General features: G+C 41.3%; 1 protein-coding gene across 2 annotated transcripts in view; it reads left to right on the forward strand.

Moving 5' to 3' along the window:
- The first annotated feature begins 2831 nt into the window (after nt 1-2831).
- The window catches only part of Slain2 (SLAIN motif family member 2), a 57673-nt gene continuing 39052 nt past the window's right edge, over nt 2832-21452 (forward strand). The window contains exon 1 of one of the 2 annotated variants that reach the window (XM_040747177.1): nt 2832-3541. In XM_040747177.1, coding sequence (XP_040603111.1) covers nt 3153-3541 — 389 coding nt within the window. In that variant the 5' untranslated portion in view covers nt 2832-3152. The remainder of the gene's footprint in view (nt 3542-21452) is intronic. The other variant, XM_040747178.1, reaches the window with a different exon arrangement.

A 21452-nucleotide genomic window follows, 5' to 3' on the forward strand; every position in this document is an offset into this window, starting at 1 on the left:
GTATGTTGGGAAGCATCTTCTGAGGAGGCTTCTGGTAGTGGCTTAACTTACAGGAAGGATCTGCCAGCTACTGTGTATTCATCAGGCTATCAATAGCAAAGGGGATGTGGCCATCAAGAGAGCAGGGCGGTACCAGAAAGAACAAGGGCAACCTAACTAGAGTCCTGACATTCCAACAGCTGGCAGGTTGAATGCTAGGCAGCTTGACCTGCTTAAGAAATGGATTTGGTGGGTGAAAGATCATGACTAGTAGGAATTATCACACAGTTTTTTGCCTAAACCTAAAAAAAAGAGAGAGCTATCTTTTATTGTGATAGTGTAGTACAGGGCAAACAGATTTGACTGTGTGTAGTGTTAAATATTTGTGTGTAAGAACCGTAACTTCAGCTTTGTTGTTTTGAGACAAGGTCTCTCTTGGTACTTATGGCTGTCTCGGAACTCACTGTGTAGACCAGGTTGACCTCAAACTCACAGAGATCCTCCTGTCTCTGCCTCCAGAATGCTAGTATTAAAGGCATGTACCACTATGCCCAGCTAATTCAGTTTTTTGGCATGCCAAGTTTATTACAGGTAGAGTCAGAAGGATCGGGAGTTCAAGCTCATCCCAGACTCTTAGTGAGTTCTAGGCTACCTGGATCTACATGAGACGCTGCCTCAAACAAAAGAAGCCTATTAACCATCAAGTGCCTGAGCAACCTGCCACATACTACACATTTAATAGTTATTAAATTAAAAACCAAGGCGTAGTAAGGCAACTGGATTTAAAATCTAAGTATTTCTTCTATGAATTTCTGTGCACAAGCATATTCACACTTATAATTTATAATCATGATGATTTACCAGAATCCTTTACTTCTTGGTAATAGATTTGATATTCACAATCACTCAGTTCACACATTCTGACAAGAAGTAAAGATCACATTCATGGTACGAGGAGAACCGGCCAGCAGACCTGGTCCACAGATCATGCATTACATCAGGCCCTCCTCCTCTCAGGAACACTGATGCTAACTTCATAATGTTAACTGAACTTTTCCAGAAACATTTAAAGTATTCTTTAGGCACTGGCTACTTGGACTCCATGTCACAAATTGTTAATATAAATGAATTATTGTGATATGTGATGTAGTTTCAGTGGTGGACTCTCCGTCCAGCAATGAGTTCAGCTATGTCAGGGACAACCATAGCATTTAATGTTCGTCATACAGATAAAACATTTTGTCTCACAAAATTGTTAGCAAACAAAAGCATCCTTTTAACTACGTCTGCATAGCTAGGAACATGCTTGTACTAGACAGCAAACTTTACCATACTCAAATTACTTATTTTGCTATCTATCTGGAACTTGACCTGTCAAAACTTAACATCCCATTTAATTACAGCAAACAGGCATTGAATGTCCACTTTTTCAGACACTGTACTGCACATGGCAGGGGAAATGGAATGATTCCTTTAATTAGCTATACAGATTAAAACAAAGAATTGCTAGAAAAATGCACTTAAAAATACAAATATCTGTAGCCAACTATTGAAGTGAAGTCAGAGCAAACAGTAACTACTTCTGTGGTTGGGGGTAGGCATAGGTTTTTACAAAAAGGAATCAAGTGTGGTAGGTAGGATATTCTAGGCAAGGAAAATACAGTGCAGAAAGGCAGAAGTGTTTAGTATTCATGTGAGTCCACACCCAGGTGTTAAGACTGCGTCGGTGTTAGCATAAGGTGGAGGAAGCAATAGAGTCAGTCGACTGCAAACACCAGCCAAGTCGTTGAGAAATTAGGTGCGTTTAACTGGTCACTGTTGTACAGGCAAATCAATTGACACTGCGAACAGTGAGCCAACCTGATGGAAGCTTGCAGTTGCTGCCGCAGTACCAATTACAGATGTCACCGAAGGCAGAATTTTACATTTACCACCCCTCCACATTCTCTATTATCTGTCAACCGGTTGCTTAAGGACTTTTCAGGCACAATTAAAAAAAAAAGGCAAGGGGGCATCCGCCTTTAATTCCCAGCACTCGGAGGCAGAGGCATGCGATCTCTGAGTTCCAGGCCAGCCAGGGATACACAGGCAAACCTTGCCTTGAAACAAAACAAAACAAAGTCAAGACACACTATTATTTTAAAGTCTTTGGGGGCAGAGGGAGGATCCAAGGAATACAATGCGCACTAATTAACGTTGAAAGATGAATACAGAAGTGTTTTCTATCGCCCCCTTCAGTCTCTGCGCTGTAAACCTTAAAACAAAACAAAACAACAACCTCCTCCACGTGTTTTAACGGATGAGATAATGCCTTTAAAAGTGCTTCGCGCAGTGTCTGGCCGGTAGTGAGCCCTCAACAAATTACGGTTATTATTTTGACCTTCGCGCTCTCGCAACCATTTGGGATTCGAGTTCTCATTTTCAGGGGAAGGAACCGGCCACAGATGGTCTCCGGGGCTGCTGCCAGCTCCGACAGTCTCGGATTTCAAGTAAAAACCAACTCAGTAATGCCAAACAAACCAGGCGAACAGTCCACACGGCCAGGCGGAGCCGCCGATCCGCGAGTCTCAGCACCGGCCCCTCACCACCGACGCCTCGGGAGGGGCTGAGCCCGAGCCGAGGTCAATGGCTCAGTCCCGCCCGTCACCAGCGTCGCTTGCATCGGGCCGACGGCCAGGGCAGCACTCCACAAGCCCGGCCCCGCCCACCTTCGCCGGCGCCCACCACACCCCTTCCGGCTGAGACCCCGCCCCCACGGGAACCCCGCCTCTCCAGGCCCCGTGACTCTTGGAGGCCCCGCCCCCAGCCCCGCCCCACCGCGAGCCCAGCGCCTAGTGCTTTCGGCCCGCGGGCGGCCACGTCCTCCCCCGACGCTCTGAGGTCACCGACCGGGCTGGCCGGCAGGGGGCGGAGGGACGGAGGGAAGATGGCGGCCGAGGCCGGATATTGGCGCCGCCTCCCCCAGTCGCGGAGCCGGCGCAGATGAGGCGGCTCGGCTGGGGCCAGCGGCGCTTCGCAACCCGAGCCAGGGGGACCCTGGCGGTGGGGCCTGGCCCTGCTCTATGCCGGCGCCTCGGCTAGCGTGAGCGGCGGCGGTAACGCCTGTCTCACCCTCCCCCCCCATCCCGCGCTTCCCTGGCGGCTTGGGAGTCGGAGCGGGCGGCGCGGCCGGCATGGAGGACGTTAACTCCAATGTGAACGCGGACCAGGAGGTGCGGAAGCTGCAGGAGCTGGTGAAGAAGCTGGAGAAGCAGAACGAGCAGCTGAGGAGCCGCTCTGGAGCCGTGCAGGGCGCAGGCCTCCTCGGGCCCGGCAGCCCGGCTCGGGCCGGCGTGTCCACCCCTTGCTCGGGCGCGGCGTCCCCTCGGAGCTTCCCGCTGGGCCTGGGAGCCAAGGTGGGCGGCGTGGCGGGCTCAGGCCCGCGGCGGACCAGCAGCGAGGACCTGCGGGACGCCACCTCCTTGCTGGCGGCGGGCGAGGGCGGCTTGCTGGACGAGGTGGAGCCGCTGCGGCCCGACGAGCTGGAGCGACTGTCAGGCTGGGAGGAAGAGGAGGAGAGCTGGTGAGTACGGGGTACCGGGCCGGGTTTGCGGGGCGTCCCCGGGAGAGCAGGGTAGGCTCGGAGGTGGTGGGGACACTGGCTTTGCCTGCTTCTGCTGCGGGCAGGTCGGCTGGAGTTGGTTCGAGGCGTGCCTGGGAACGGGTCTGTAGCTACTTCTTCTCTGGGTTGTGTGTGGAATCTTGGGGTGCTGGACCCGAGTAGACACAGATGGGATCTGTGGCTTGACACAGCTACTCTGGGCCCGCACGCTCAGAGCACTCAGGTAGCAAGCTGCTTCGTAGAAAGGGATCCTGCTTTGTGTGGAAAGACTGGCTTTCGGGTAGTGGTTTGGGCATTTCGGTTATGGGGGGGCCAGGGGGGTCTGCTTCATGAGGTAGCACCGGGTGCCGGGACGTACAGAGTAGCAGTGTTTTGGACTGGAGTGAAATGGGTATGTTTGTGGAGAGGCTGGGTGAGCGACACTCCCCTTTGGGTAGTGGGGGTAAAGCTTGCTTTGTGTGAAGAGGGCAGAGGAGGGATGGGGCCGCTTTGTGTGGAGTCGGTGGTGGAGCAGGAACCCTGCACTTCATATTTTGAAAACAAGAATTGGGTCTGACATAATTTCGGAGCCGTGAAGCGGTAGTTATCAAAGCTGACTGTCAATTTCCATGCCATCCTAGGGGCAAAGAAAGAGTCCTGTTTTAAAATCCAGACCAAAGCTGTAATTGTCATAAGGCACCTCTTAATGAGTTTGTGACCCCACACCTTAAAGTCACACTTTCATTAAATAGGAAGGGCATGAGAGGCTTTTATTAGACTTACAAACATCTGCGGGAAATTATCTTCATAATTCATACTTTTTGAAGTCTTAACTTTTAGCTAGAGCGTTTTCGCTGTTGACATTAAAACTTCTATGCAGTTGTACTCCCTCAAGGACTGGTGTCCAGGCCTAGAACTTTGAAGTATTGTAAGTTTGCCCTGGATGCAGGCCCTAGGTTTGCCTCTTAAAGGTTTGTGACCTTGAAGAAGTTACTTTGAGCTTCTCTCTTGTCCTCAGGAAAGTTACCATTCTTAACATCTGTGGAGTTCCAAAGATTAGATAATCCATGAGTACTTTTAGCACTGGGCTTGGCATACAGTCCCGTTCTCCAGGACTGGGTACTATCACCCTTAAGCCTGGTTATTTAAATCACCACTGTTCAGTGAGTTTCCATGTGATCCCTGCTGTGGGAGAGTCTAAAGATTCTTAAGTGCTGATGCTTGTGTGTGAGACGGTGGTGGTCAGGTTGAGAGCTAAGTCTCAGCAGTTAAACAGGGTAGGATGTATGTGTGCATTGAGGTCTGAGGAGAACTAGAGAACAGGAATACTGACAGTGAGCAGAGGCTGGGTAGCAAACATTGGTCCAGATAATGGGGCAAACTCTCAGACAAGGTAGAAATCTGAGGGTGGGAACTGCATTTTATGTCCTGAAAACTACAATTACTTAGAACTCGTACTTTAGAACGATAGGAACAACAGAGGTATTCTGTCTTATGTTATTGCCAAGCAATGCCAAGTATTATTGGAACTAAGTACAGTAGTTACAGCTTCATGTTAGTGAGACTCACTGCCCTCTGAAGGACTCCTGTGTTTGTATGCACTTTCAAAGAACCCAGAGTCATGCAAGTATCATCCCATCTTTTCCAAGTGATGATGAGAGCAGTGCTCATTCATGATACTGAGGATTGGCTGCATTTGTCAGCCCATTGTAGATGTATTGGAGGAGCACAGTGACTCCTCCAAACACCAGCAAGTCTTTAGCTGTTTTGGTGCTGATCGTGTATTTGTCAAGGTAAAGCAAATAAATATTCATAGATAAGCATGCCAGAGTTTGTTTTGACCACCTGATTCCTGCTTAATGTTTTTTATCTGGTTTTGTGTATTGGTGCTATAGATATCTTATGCTTTTTCCTGAAAATACTTGTGTGAAATTCAATCTGAAGTTAAATTAATCTGAAATTAAAATCTGACCCTGGGTTTGATCTTAGCCTGATAGGTCAGGGGAGAGTTAGATAAAGAAATCATAGTTAAATGAAAATGCCTTGGGCGTGGCTGTCAGCAGCAGGAAGTCATAGTAAAGCTTGCTTTCCTGGCAAGTCAGAAACTACCTTCCAAAGCTTGTTTCTATTGCACATCATTTTCATCTAGAGAAAATTTTGCCCCTAGCATATATGCCACAAAATGCAGAAGGTAGGAATAGGCATTATATGGAAAATAAGCAGATTCTGGAGTAAAATTAATATAAGGGAAATTGGGCTTATAAAGAAATAATAGGTTCCTTTCATGCTGGGCTTCTTTGAGATGCAGATGTATACTGGCCATAATAAATCTCTAGGGACTATGGTTGTTTCCTAAACTTAATTGAGTTCCCAAGGAGCTAGCTTCCATTTCAGAAGGCTTAGGCAGTAGTGGTGAACAACTTCATGATACAAAGTACACAACGCAGTACACACCCCTATATGAATAGCAGTGGCTACTTTTACTATGAGTGGCATACTTTAGTAATTTCTATTCTTTTGTATTTCTTTAGGGGAAAGAATGCTAGTTACTACTAGGCTGACTTCTGGATCCACTAATGGGTTGCAACTTTCAGTCTGAAAAACTTTGCTCTCATTACTCAGAAAAGTCTTGGCAAGAGTAGTACATTAGGTGATGCTGGGGGAAGGAACTTAGAAACATTTTTGCATTTAATTAGATTTAATGTTTATATATTTATAAGGTAGGTATCAGTTTCAGTGTAAGGAAACTGAATCTGTCTTGGCATCAAATAACACACACAGTAAATGATGACACTAAGATTAGAATCCAGTTCTTCATATATTATAGCTTGTGATACTGCCATTGTGTTTTGCATTTTCTTCTAAATACATCAGCTTTCCTAAAGGAACTTCCCCTTTATGTATTTGAAGACGGCTCTTGTGCCCCCTTTTCCTACCATATGCTAGATATTTTATCTTCAGAATAAATTTCAGTTTATTGAATGATTTCTAGATAATATAATTCTCTGGTCCTTCAATAGTAGTAGTAGTAGTAGTAGTAGTAGTAGTAGTAGTAGTAGTAGTAGTAGTCGGTGAATGTTATTATTGAGACAGGGTCTTACCATATCCTAGAACTTTAGGCTAGGCTGGCCTCAAACTCAGAAATCTGCCTGCCTCTGTTTACCAAGTGTTGGGATCAAAGGCACAAGCCAGCACACCTGGATGATTTCATTTTTTTCTTACTCTAGTTGTTCATTGTTAGACATCATATCCAGAATTGTATTCCTATTTTTAAGGTAGTCAAGGTATACGTATATACTTCTCTTGAACTAAAAGCTACTTTTTTGTTTGTTTGGTTTTCAAGACAGGGTTTCTTTGTCACTTTGGAACCTGTCCTGGAACTCACTCTGTAGACCAGGCTGGCCTCAAACTCACAGAGATCTGCTTGTCTTTGCCTTCGAAGTGCTGGGATTAAAGATGTGCATCACCATTGCCCGACTAACTTTTTTTTTAGTGATACTTTTTTGAGTTTAAATACAAGGGATTTAAATTTCATGTTCAGTCCTGACTTAGGCATTTTGTATGTTTGTATTTAGTAGACATATGTTGTAGATCTTTGTTCAGATTGTTGACAAAAATCTTAAATGACAGTAAATTACTGTCAAGTATGCAGCTCAACCTGATTTTCTTCCGTAAGGCCATTCCATTAACACCATTATGGTTACTCACTGGCTGTTAGTTCTTCTATTGTCAGACCCCCTATGACCTTTGGTTTGTGTGAATATTCTGAAAGATTTTGGCAAATGCCACACTGTAAATGAGCTGTAATGAGCCTGCATGGTTCTTAGAAGTCACTCTCTTAAAGTAGAAATTGGAGTGAATTTGACTTGATGTGGTTCTGATGAATCTAGTCACCTTTATGGCATCACTTCTTTTTTTAATTTGCAAGTATTGCTTACTTTGAGTTTTGTAAGGAACCAGTTTGCTCCGGAATTGTTAGAAACTGCTTATTATTCTCTTTAGAAATTCCCATCTTTGGTCATAACCTTTTCCTCCACATTTCTGATCCACAGTGATTTTATGATAATTTTTTGTTATTTTTCCATGGTTTGGAGGGGTAGGCCTAAGCCTATTTTAAATACATATAGCTTAATAACTCACTTTGTTTGTTTGGGCATTGATTCTCTTTGAAGACCATTCTTCCATCCAGACAAACTGATTGAATTATTTTATCTTGGATATTCAGTGAGGGCTTATTCTGTTTGTGATTGGGACTGTAATTTTTTTCCTCTTTAAGTTTCTCATTGTTGAACTATAATTTTATAGCATGTGATGCACCATTTAAATTAATTTTTATAACATACAGTGTATTTTTTAATTTATTTACTGACTATGAGGACTGCTTATTCCACAAGTGGACACACGGAGGGCAGAGTACAACTTCCGGGAGCTGATGCTCTTTCCACCATGTGGGTCCCAGGATTGATCTTGGGTAGTAAGGCTCCATGGCATCTTTATCCACTGAGCTATCTCTCTGGCCCTCTGAAGCATGCTTTAATATAGGCAAAGTTAGTTGTGCAGTCATCACCTCTATCAAACTACACATACTCCTCATCAATGGTGGATACTCTAACTTATTAGCAGGCATTCCCTATTTTCCTCTCTTCCATGCTCCATCTATCTACTTTGCCTAGCAAATTGCCTAGCACTTCATGTAAATGAAATCATATAGCAAATGGCCATTGTGTCTGTCTTTCATGTAGCATAATTTTTTCAAGGTTCATCCATGTTAGAATATTGCCTTGTTCTTTTCCTTCTTTTGTATGCCTGAACAATATTCCTTTGTGTGGATTTACCAGATTTTGTTTATCCATTCATCGGTAGGTGGGCATTTGGCTTGTTTCCACCATTTGGCTATTATAAATAATGCTGCTTTGACATTTATTTACACGTTTTTGCTTGAACATATGTTTTATTTTTTCCCCTTGGGTATGTGCCTAAGAATGAAATTACTCCAAATGGCATCACCATGCTTAAATTTTTGAGAAACTGCCAGACTGTTTTTACAGTAGCTGTACCACTTCTCATCACAAGCAACGCATGAGGGTTCTGATTTTTCTGCATCTTTGTCAGCACTTGTTAGGTCTATCTTTTTAATTATAATTGTTCTCTTAATATCATTTTGGTTCTGATTTGCATTTCTCTAAGACTTAATGATGTTGAGAATCTTTTCCCTGTATTTCTCAGCCATTTGTCATAATTCTTTTGGGGAAAATGTCTATTCAAACCCGTTATAGATTTTTTTTTCAGTACTAGGGATTGGATGCCATGCTTTGAGTATGGTGACCAGCATTCTACCACTGAGCTATATCCCTGACTCCACGTGCCTGTTTTCTAATTTGGTTGTTGTTTTGTTTTGTTTTCTTCTTCTTCTTCTTCTTCTTCTTCTTCTTCTTCTTCTTCTTCTTCTTCTTCTTCTTCTTCTTGGGTTGTTTGTCTTTATACTGTAAAGTGGTAAGAAATTTTCATAGATTTTTGACACTGATGTCTCTTATCGAGACAGGGTTTCCCTGTATAACAGCTCTGGCTGTCCTAGAACTTGCTTTATAGACCAGACTGGCCTCAAACTCACAGAGATCCATCTGCTTCTGTCTCCTGAGTACTGGGATTAAAGACATGCTCCACCACACCTGACTGATTTTATTTTTTAAGTTTCTTTAATTTTTTAATTGTTATTATTATTATTATTTTGTTTTTGATTTTGGAGATGGTATCTCTGTGGCTTTGGAGGCTGTCCTGGAACTCACTCTGTAGACTAGGCTGGTCTCAAACTCACAGAGATCAGCCTGCCTCTGCCTCCCAAGTGCTGGGATTAAAGGCATGCACCCCCCTACCCCCCCTCTTTAATTTTTTTTTAAGGTGAGCCTACTATGTGTAATCCTGGCTGGCCTAGCACTCTCTTATATACATTATGCTGGCCTTGAACTCACAAAGATTGCCCTGCCTGTGTCTCTAGAGTGCTAGGATTAAAAAGTGTAAACCACTACAGGTGCAATTTCTCTTGTTTTTAATTAAAATATAATTACATCATTTCCCTCCCCTTCCTCCAATGCCTCTCACATGCTCCCCAACCCTGCTTCCGCTTGTTTATAATCTTCTTTAATACATTACACATATGTGAATACATGTGTAGGCAGAATCTGCTGAGTTCATTTCGTGTTGCTTGTATATATGTTTTTAGGGCTGACCATTTGGTATTGAATCTCTGGAGAAAACCAATTTTCTCTCTCTCAGCAGTTATTAATTGCCTGAGACACTTTGTCTAAGGGTACAGCCCCATAACATTTCTCCAGTTCATGTTGGTATGTCACCTGGTGTTGTCACTGTTTAGGTTTTATTTAGGCAGTCATATGTTGAGATTTCATGGGTGTAGCTTTCCTGTAGTAACTAGAAGCACAGTCTCAAAGAAGACTTCTGGTCCTTTGGTTCTCTCAACCCCAGACCCCCATGTTTCTTGAGCCATAGATGTAGGTGTTGTATTGTAGATATATCAGCCGGAACTGAGCATTTTGACTTGCTGTGGCTTCTTATAATGGCCTCGATCTGCTAAAAAAAAAAAAGTGCTTAACAAGGGGTGAGAACTCCACTTATCTGTTGATATAAGGCTAAGCACTTAGAATCTAGTCAGGAATTATGCTGGTTTAGGAAAGTGGCAGTAGTACATTTTCCTCTAAGATCCAAGACCTTGGTAGTCATTGGTAGTTGGCTAGGTGTTCAGTACTGGCCATGATTTCTCTCCTGTTGAGTGGCCCTTAAGACCAGCTAGACAGGTATTGGTTATGGCTAAGATGGAAGCGGCACTGTTGTACCTTCAGGGATGCCTTGGAGTGCTGGTGATCATTATTGTGGTTCCTAGGTAGCACAGCTGGATAGGACTATTGATTGCTTTCCTCCCTAAGAGCTCTAGCACTCTAAAGGTTAGTCCTCAGGGAGGAGCTTTTGGATCTGATCCAGCTTAGTTCCTCAGAGTCCTGTGTCCAAAGCACATGTTGTCTTCAGTAATAGTGACTTACCATCAACTTCTGGGAGACAACCAAGGGCAACAGCAATAGCCTGTGTTGTTTTGGGAGTCTCCTAGACTATCATGAGTTCTTGTGCATATGTCAAGGAGTGCTATAGCTGGGTCATGGGATAGATAATATATTATTGAGCTTTTTGAGAAGTCTCCACGTTGGTTGAAATTCCAAAGTGGCTGCACCAGTTTGTAATCCCACCAACAGTAAATGAGGGTTCACCTTCCCTCACGTTCTTGCCAGCATGCAATTTTAGGCCTTTGTATTCTTCCAGGTTCATTTAAAGTCGAATAACATAAATGTTACCTAGCTCACCACTCTTTGCTGCTGTTTGTGCATGTTCATATTTGCGAAGATGTCAGATACCTCAGGCGTAGCCAACCTTTTTTCTCACTGGCCTGGAACTCAACAAGTAAGCTAGGCTTCCTGGCCAGTTTCTGCCTCCCCAGCACTGAGATTAAAAGCACACAGTCATTCCCCCTCAAAAAAAGGATTCTTGAGATCAAACTGAGAACCCTGAGCTTATTGCAAGCATATTACTTTTTTTCCATTTGTGCCATCTCCCCTGTCCATTTTCTTTTAATTCTTTATACATGGTTCCCCTCTGCTTGCTTATAACACATTATGTTGCCTAGACTGTTCTGGAATTTGCAACAATCTTCCTCCCTCAGCCTCCCAAATGTTGATTACAGACATGAGCCACCACTTTTAGCTGTTAAACAGATATACAGTTCAGTAACATTAAGTATATTCATATTATACAGTTGTCAGCAGTCTTCAGCTGTAGGCCATTTCTATATTCCTAAAAGGAAATTTCTTAACTGTTAAACAACTGTTTCCCCTGGCAGTCACCAGTCTGCTTTCAGTGCCTGCGCTGTTGTAGGCACCAAAATAGTGGATTTTATTTGTCATTTGATTATCATACTTAGCATAAGTTACTCAGGATTTGTAGCATTTGACAGGATTTCCTTCTTTGTTAAGGGTAGGTGATATTTCATCGTTGTATAAGTCACATTTTCTTCATTCCTTGGTGGGAAACATTGCTTTCACATCTTGACAGTGGTGAATAATGCTCTAACAGAAGGTACTTCTTTGTACTCAGTAGTAAATCAGATGGTAATTCTGTATTTTAATTTTTCTCCTTCCTTTCTGGTATGTGCAGTGCTTGTGTATGCATACACATATTCAAGTGTGTGGGCATGTATGTATGAAATAACGTGTGTGGGTGTGTGCATGTGCGGTGTGTAGGCTCATGTTTGAGTCAGAAATCTACCTTGATAGCTCTTGTACTTTATTGATTGAGTTAGGGTCTCCTAATCAAACCCAGAGTTGACTGATCAAATGGGTAGTCCTGCCAATCAGATTGCAGGGGTGTGAGGTGTATAGGGGTGAGGGAGATTAGTGTTGCCAATCAGCTTACCGGGAGTGGGGTGAATAGGGCTAGGAGCGGGGTGTCTCCCTCAGAGACTAGAATTTTATAGTGAGCTGCCATGCCCATCTGGCATTTCCATGGATTCTGGGAATGGAAAACTTCTATTGTGTATATGGCAAACAAATTAACTTTGGAGATACCTCCCAAGTCCCTAATTTAACTTGTTAAGGAGTTGCCTTTCTGTTGTCCACACTGGCTATATTGTCTGTGTTTTGATCATTTATATGTCCTCAGTGGTGATCAATTTCCTATTTACCCCCTAGCCATTGTTTCTGATGTAAACTGTTGAGGTAAATACAAGATCTCTTAGGTTTTCTGTTTGTCATGCAGGTAAAACTTTCAGCAGGTGTCAGAGCACTTAGTGGCCCACCCATGTTTCTGTACTGTCACAGCTGAGTCCTTTGTCTGTAGAAAGGTTGAAACTTCCTTACATGGGCAGCTTTATTCATACCTGCCTTTGGCATGTTGGCCTGAAATCAACAGCCACAATACCATTCTTACTTTACATTTATAATTTAATGCTTTTGGTAAAAGAATTGAACTAGAGACTATATTGTAAAAAATATTCATTATCGTGGGGAGGGTTGCATTCAGTTAATGTTGTTTTCATCCGTCCTGTGAATTGTGCTAATAGAAAAAAGAATTTATTTGTGGGCAAAGGGAGAGAATGTATTTGAAGAGGTGTGTGTCTAAATGAATTTATGTTGTGTCTCTGCTTACTGCGCTGCTCTGGAATAGGTGAGAGGTCAGTATAGCCTGTGTACCCATAGGGCCTGCACTGCTTGGTCAGGGTTAGCTAGCTGTTAGTACCCTAAAGGCTGTGTTTTAGCTTTCGCCTTCTCCTTTATTACTGATATGAGCCCCTTAAATCCATTATGCAGTCTGTAGATTGAAAATAGAGTTTCTAAAAAAACAGTATGAGTCATCATGCTCTTTGTAGAGATGCCCAAACTGTATATCACAGAACTATAGAAAAGCGAAATGAGAAGTAGAATGAGATGTGGTTGTAGGTCTGATTATTTCGTCCTCTACATTTTTGAGATTGTAAATCTGTGAGTTTCCTCTTATTCCTGGTAAGGCCAAGACAGCCTCATCAATGTTATGATTACAGGCATGAGCCACTATACTCAGTTACCACTACTTATCTTCGAAACTGTCCCTTCCATGAAACATTGAGTCAGTTAACTGTAATTATCTCTTCTCATACCCCCCACTCACCCAAAACCACCATCCTACTTTCTGTGTCTCTAACTTGATTCTTCTAGGTAGCTTACTATTGCAGTTTGAATATGTAGTGTCCTCCGAGGTCTCATAGCTGGTGGGCTATTTTGGCAGTTTGGAGGCTTTAGACCTAACTGGTAGAGGAAGATTTCTCAGGGTGCATCTAGAAGGTTGTAACCCTTCATCTCTGCTCATGCGTGCTGCTTCCATGGACTGTCTGCTATTGCCATGCTTTTTATACTTACTGAGACCCTCTGAAGCAGAGCCAGAAGAATTCTCTTCTGTAAGGCGTTTGAGAGAAGTTAATATGGATGGGAATTCTCCTCACATCTTAACTCATCACTGTATATTTTAGAGACTATGGACACAATAGTGTTTTGCTTTTGTGTCCCTAGTCTGGGTCATGAGCAGTATCATATTCACTTTTATATTTCTAGATAAGACCACAGCATCTTGCATGTAGTAGAAATTCAGTTACATTAAACTAATTTGCATTAGTCTGAGTAATAGCTGTGTTAGACTAAAATAAGGTGAAACTGTAGAATAACGACCAAATTTCTTGCATGAAATTATGCTAGTTACAAATGAGGAGTTACCCATGGTGTGTAAATAAGGACACTGTTAAGCGTACTCTCCCGTGCTGGATGAACTTACGAGCCTTCTGGCTCACTGCTGTTGCAGTTGCTCTGCATGTAAATCTCTGTGTAGTAACTGTGTCTGCAAATAATGTGATTTTTTTTCCCATGTGATTTTCAAAAGGAGACAGTTTGGTCATTAAGTAGCAGAATTAACTAGTAAATAGATGGAGTTATACTTTTTGTAGTAGTAGTTAGTTGAATTAGTTGAAACACACTGCACTTTTATTTCTGTTATGTTATTGTTAACAGAAAATTGAACATGGGAAAGCCTGAAAAGTTTGAATGCTTTCAGTTCCATTCATGCCACATCATATGCGCTAAGATTTTTTGTTTGGAGATCAAAATTATGGAGGAAACTAATACCTTTAGGAACAATCTATGTTATTTATGAAGATTTAAAAATGTAAAAAAAAGAAATATATGTTTTGATTTGGTAAAATCATTAATTCTGAAATAAAATTTGACCTCTTTTGAAGTGTACTAGAAGAACACAGCCGGCCTAGAAAGGTGACTCAGTGTAAGAGGGCATGCTGCTCTTGCAGAGGCCTTGGGTTTGGCTCACAGCCGCCTGTAATCCAGCTTCCAGCAATAGAGAGCACCTGTACACATGTGGCATTCTTCTTCACAGACAAACCTATATACACATAAAGAAAAATTTAAAGATGTGCTTTTAAAAAGACTATATACTGGGTGAGGTGGCTCATGCCTCAAGATGCAGACCCAGGTGGATCTCTGTGAGTGGATCCCTTTACATAGCAAGCTCTAGACCAGCCATGGTTTGTAGTGAGTCTCTATCTCAATAAATAAATAAAAGCCATTGGAAGAGGTATTCAAATGTTAATCTCCGTGAAAAATGAGGAACAATAGATGCTTATAGCACAATATTGTGATATCTGATTGGAACTATCTGGAAAGAAAAGATGAAGCAGGAGTGTTCACTTTAGATTTGCAAAAGGACAAGTCAAGCTATCTCCTAAGTCTAGTTTACTAGAAGGAAAGCTCTCCCACACTGCCTTCTGCTACTACTCAAGAGCTTCTGCTCATCTCTCTGGGAGAGCTTACAAAACAGCCAGTTATGGTGGCTGTTGAGAGTCTCTTCGCTGGAAAGAATGAGTAAGAAGAAGTAATGGGATTTAGTAGACTCTGTCAAGTTAAGGAAGAGGTCCTTGCTGTGAATTTGGTACCAACCACTACTATGTTTTTTAATTGTCATGAAATTATATGGCAGATTGTCGCTTTCTTTTTTTTAAAGATGGTATGTCATTGTTAATACCTCAGAGGTAGATTTAGAAATGGCTACTTTTAATAATCTTAGACCATGAATGTGCATATCCTTCAAATATGTTGTATCATTTTCTTTCTAATAGTAAGATAACAGATCTTGTGTTGATTTGTCATTATGAAATTTGTTTGCCATTGGATATCCTTATCCAAAGCTTATTTGAAGATGATTAAAAACAAAACCCAGGAACTGGAGACATAGTTCAGTGGCTCAGAGCACTTTTTCTCACAGAGGACTAGACTTATTCCACATGGTGCCACACGACTATCTATAATTTCAGTTCTAAGGGATCCAGTGTCCACTTCTGACCTCCATGGCATCAAGCACACACATGGTGCACAGACACACACATAGGCAAAATGCTCACACATAAAATATTTCTAGTTAAGAAAATAAAATAAGTTGGGTGTGGTGGCCATGTCTTTAATCCCAGCACTTGGAAGGCAATGGCAGTTGGCAGATCCCTTGAGTTTGACACCAGCCTGGTTTACAGAGTGGGTTCCAGGACAGTCAAGACTGTACAGAGAAACCTTGTCTCAATAAATAATAATAACAACAATAATAATAGTAATAATAATGAAGTGATTCCCACTTAAATCCAGGAATTTGATTTAAAAACCAAACTAAACCAAAAAAAACCTGAGTCTTAGAAACCTGCATCTAGCTGGAGGTTTGGAATGTAATAAGCAGGTATCTTGATGGCAGTGTAGCCTGTGAGAGATTAATGATCTCTGTGTAAAGTGCAATAATCTAGATTTCTCAAAGCTTCTCTTTGAATTCCTGTCGTATCCCAAGCCTGGCCAGTAAGAGCCGATACACAAATGTTTGTTTGTGTGATTGAGTGGAGCATGACACAAAGCCTTCAAGAGTTTTAGAGTTTGACTGGGGTTTTACTACTTTTCTAGTTGCAGTGACAAAGTGTCCTGACAGAAACAGTTTAGGGAAGAAAGGACTTGTTTGAGCTCTCAATTTTGGGTTATGGGATTTGAAACAGCTGGTCACAGCATGTCGGCAGTGAAGAGCAGAAAGAAGTGGATACATGCATGCTTTCCTTACTTAGCTCGCTTTCTCCTTTCTTCACAGTCAGCTCACAGATCTAGGGATTGATGCCACCCACAGTGAGCTGGGTGTTTCCATATCATAGTCAAGGCAGTACAACAGACATACCCACAGCCAATAATCCACCGTTGATTAACCTTGTCCCAGGATAATCTAGATTATGTCAAGTTGAAAATTAAAATTAACCACAGCTGGAGACAGAATAGAGACTATTTCTCTCTGAAAACAATAATTATCCATATGAGAGAAGTTTATATGCACTTAAATATGAGACTAGGACTTTGGACTTGGGTACAGATGGAAAGGTATGCCTTTCAGTCAGAATCAAAAAGTACAGAGAAAAGAATTAGTACTTGAGTAAGATAGAGGAATGTAAACACACTTAACTAGAATGAAAGTTGTTAGAGAACAAAAGAGAAACACAGTTGAAAATACAGTTAATGTGCATCAAGCAAAGATAAATAGCTTTAAAAATAAATATAAATCACTGAGCTGGAGAACATAGTGGGGATAGCCTGTGAATCTGGGATGAGGATTTTTGAATGTGGGAGTGTTCTTAACAAATGGTCTTTTTGGAAAGATTAGTGTGGCAGGTGAATGGAAATGAAAACAGGACTTGCAGATACCTTTATTGGCTAAAAACACTTTACTTACTTCTTGTGGCGTGAAACAGAACAGTACTGATAGTCACTTCATTTCATTGCAACTACTGAAGTAGATGTGTTAGTTACTTTTTTATTGTTGTGATAAAACACTATGAACAAGCCAGTTTTGAGACAGGGTTTCTCTGTGTAGTCCTGGGTGTCTTGGAACTTGCTATGTAGACCAGACTGGTATTAAACTCAGAGATCCACCTGCCTCTGCCTCCAAGTTCTGGAATTAAGGTGTGTGCCACCACTGCCCAGCAAAGAAGAAAAATTTCCACAGCAATCTCAAGAAATGTATTTCAATAAATATCTTCTAGTTTTTGTTTTTACGTTAAATGTGGTTAAATTTTTGTCATTCTTAGATTTGATAGTTTATTTTGTTTACAATGTAAGAAATGATTACTATATTTTAAATTCACTCAATCAATTATGCTCTTCTTTCTTCTTTCCATAATCTAATACTATTCCAGTTATATGAGTATGGGTAGGAGAGTCAGATAATCCAAAATATAAGTAACATGGGGGTTAATTTCAGCAAGGGAAAGCTTGTTATTCTTATATCTGTAGACTACTCTAAAGGTGCTTGCACTTAAAAAAAATTATATTCAGTGCTGGGGACACTGCTCAGTCAGTAGAGTGTTTGCCACACAAACGGGACTTGAGTTTGACTCTCCTGGTGTGGCAATATGTGCTTGTAATATCAGGACTGGGTAGACAGAGATGGGGATCCTTGGGCTTTATGACAAGCCATTCTGGCCTACACGGTGAGTTCCAACCCAAGAAAGAGACTCCTTAAAAAAAAAAAAAACAAGGTAGATGGCACTTGGTGAATGATACCTGGAGGTAAACTCTGGTCTTTATATGAGTGTGCACATGTTTGTGTATGTGCATTTCTATATGTGAACAAAAGCCCAATAAAGTTACATTCTTGGTTGTCTCAGGGACATATTAGTGTATGGCATAACCCAGATGTCACTCATATCATTCATATCCTTAGTTACATTTCTAAAAGTTCTCCACATTTAACCATATGAATAAATTATGTTTAAAGATGTTTAATTTCATTGTAATAATTGTTTATGAGCAAATTTATTTATAATAAATTTGATTAATAAGATGTAATTTACATAATATAAAACTTACCTGATTAAGTGTATTGTGCTTTTTATTGTTCCTTGTTTTTCATTGTACTTACAGAATTATACAGCAATTACTATACCATAGTTCTAGGCTATTTCCCACACTTCCAAATGACACTTGGTACTCATAAGAAGTAGTTATTTTCTACTCCTGTTCTCTACCCACCCTCTCATTCCTAGATAACCACTAGTGTACTTTGTTTTCCATAGATTTGACGATTCCAGACTTTCTATGTAAGCAAGTCATAAAGAATGTGGTGTCTTGTGGCTGGCTGGCTTTTACTTAGCAACCGTGATTTGAGTTTTTTCCATATTATATCAGTTTTGTTCCCACCACCAATGCATTTCTAAATTGTTTTTGTGTGTGTGTTTGTGTGTTAAAACTATTAACTCAGAACATTCAAACAGAATAAAATGAGTAGAGGAAGTTCAGTAGGATGGAGATTGGAGTGGAGTAGGATCATTAGCCACTTCTCAAAGGCACCAGTTTTGGAAGAAGCTACCCTGAAAACAAGGGAAACTGACACAGAAGCTTAGCAGAGGAGTGAATTGTTCAGTCAGATTTGTGTTTTTAAAAGTTGGGTTTCGTTATGCGGCCATCAACATGTTGCCTGTAACTAATGGGGTGTCCACTTAACACAAGAAAACAGAAACTGAAAAGCCAGATAAAACCTTTTGTAACACTGAAACTGCAGAAGATGGAAGAGAAACAAGCATCAGCAGTCTAGAATGTTGACAAGATGGTTGGAGTGGTGTTTTCCTTCAAAGGAAGGATGCTAGACCAGTGATTGGGAAGAACAACATAAGGCTTCCCTTGTAGACCAGTGGTTTTCAACCTCCTAATGTGGGACCCTTAATACAGTTCTTTGTATTGAAATGACCCCAACCATAAAATTATTTTTTTTGCTACTTCATAACTATAATTTTGCTTCTGTTATGAATCATAGTGTAAATATCTGTGTTTTCTGATGGTCTTAGGCAATCTCTGTGAAAGGGTTGTGACCCACAGTTTATAAACCACTGCCCAAGATGTAAAGTTGTCCCTATCTTGGGAAGAGGGTCTTTGGTCATCACACACTGCAACTGGCTAAGTCACATTCAAATTCTGTGCTGTGAAATACTTAAATTGACAATACTACAAAGAAAGTGAACTAAGATTGTTGATCCATCCTTAATTATTGGTACCAAAGGTACTAAAAAGCAGAGAATGTCTAGAGAACCTTCAGATGACAATCAGACTTTTCAGCAAGCAGGAAAGTATTTGGAAGCCAGGAATGGTGGTTCAGACCTTTAATCCCAGCACTTTGGAGGCAGAGCCAGGAAGATCTCTATGAGGCCAGCCAAAGCTCCACAGTGAGACCCTGCCTCAACAAACAAAAAGATGAAGAAGGTATTTGGGAGAATTCATCAACAAGTGCTTTCTTCTCTGCCTGATTGTGGCCAGGATGAGAGCAAACCTCAGGTCTTCTATTCCACCACTGTCACCTACAAGAGAAGATAACAGTAATGCCACATCCATCTTTTGTTTTTGTTTTGTTTTCTGCTCAGTATCCTGGACCTTTCCTGGAATAGGCTAGGTGAGCCCCAGGAGTCATCTGTCTTTTCCTTCTCGCTGCTGACACACGTGTTACTTGTCTGGATTGTTTTACTTGGGTTTTGGGGATCAAACTTGGGACCACAGACTTGTAAGGCAAACTATTTCCCCACCAGCACTTTTTTTAAAGACAGTTTTCAAACGGTACTTAAAATTTTCCAGCTTATTCCCACACTAAATACTAAGTTTGATTTTTTTTTTCCTTTCCTATGCTGTAGATACACCTTTTGGGTACAGGCAATATATATTGACAATTCAGTTTTGGTGGTTTCTTGGTGCTTTGAAAGTCTGTTGCTTGGGAAGGAATTCCATCATATATCATACATATCTGTATACTTATAATACACTGGTATTTTGTTTGTTGTTTTCAAATGCTTGGCTCTACTTTTTAACAGTTTTCTGGAGAACTTCCTTGGGGAGCAGTGCTACAAGTTGAGTATAATTATAAATCTATCCTAGAACGTTTTACTGTTTTTAGTTTAATTCAGTTGTTTTGTTCTGACTCTTCTTGACTGTTCTCAGTCCGTTCATACTCTGGACATTTGAGTGTTATATCCTTTGTAAGTGTGTACCATGTAGACACAGATTGACTCTGTGTTTAGCTTTTAGCCAGGTCTTACTTCGGCAAAATAGAACATTGTCTCAAACTACCTCCTTATAAACAGTGTGGAAGAGCAACTCCCCATGGACTCCTTGAGCCTTAGGGAGGAGAGAAAGGGTCTGAGATTGCTCTACTCTTCAGAGCCTTGTTTTTGAGAGTGACTTAACTTTAATAGGATAATGAGGTGTCTTGGTTAGGGTTTTTATTATTGTAATAACACCATGACCAAAATCAACTTGGGGAGGAAAGGGCTTACTTCATGCTGCAGTATGTAGCTCACCATCCAAGGAAGTCAGGGTAGGGACTGGAGGTGCAGAAACTGATACAGAGGTCATGGAGGAGTGTTGCTTACTGTTGCTCAGCTAGTTGTTTGCTTGTTTTTAATACTATTTGGGACTATGGGCTCAGTTCTGGCACCATCCACAATGGACTGTGCTCTACCACATCAATCACTAAGAAAATGCCCCACAGGCTTGCCTTCAAACCAACCTAGTAGGGGTATTTTCCCAAGTGAGGTTCTGCCTTACCAATTAGCACTAGTGTGTTTCAAGCTGATGTAAACAACTAGCTAACACTTGAGGTAATGTCAGTTTTTAGGCAAAAACTGGTGGCACATCTTAATTTATCTTAGGTTTAATTTCATCATCAAACTGACTAGACTTACCAGAAATCCTTAGCCTCTTGAGTCCTGATCTTTCCCCCCGCTGCTCATTCTACCTTTTCTCTTCTTTGATTAAGTCATATATTATGACTTAAGAAATTTGAGAGTATTGTCTACATAGTGAGTTCCAGACCAGCAAGGACTACAGAATGAGACACTGCCTAAAAAACAAAGTGGTAAAATGTAAAAATGGTTGTGTTGATGTTAATTATTCACCTGCAGAGGTTGAACTGACAGAGTCAGTACATGGTAGTTACCATGATTTTTAAAAGCGGGAAGCCAAGATGGAGATTTGTTACAAACACTTGCGGTGCTTATGTTGGAAAGAAAATGAATGCACTGCTTTTTGAATTGTTAAGTTTGAACTGCAGGAGTCATTTACCATACACACTTTTGATCATCTTTGTGAAAGCTAAATGGTAGTACTAGACTTAAACTACAGAGAGAGGAAAAGAGAGAAGAAATGGAAAAGTTTGTGGTGTTCTTGAAAGTAGTTTGTCTAATATGGTATTGTAGAAAAATGTTTATTTAAATACTTTACCTGAACATCACGTCATACTATTGGTT

Source organism: Mesocricetus auratus, unplaced genomic scaffold, assembly GCF_017639785.1.
Source record: "Mesocricetus auratus isolate SY011 unplaced genomic scaffold, BCM_Maur_2.0 Super-Scaffold_100006, whole genome shotgun sequence".
Taxonomy (NCBI): Eukaryota; Metazoa; Chordata; class Mammalia; order Rodentia; family Cricetidae; genus Mesocricetus; species Mesocricetus auratus.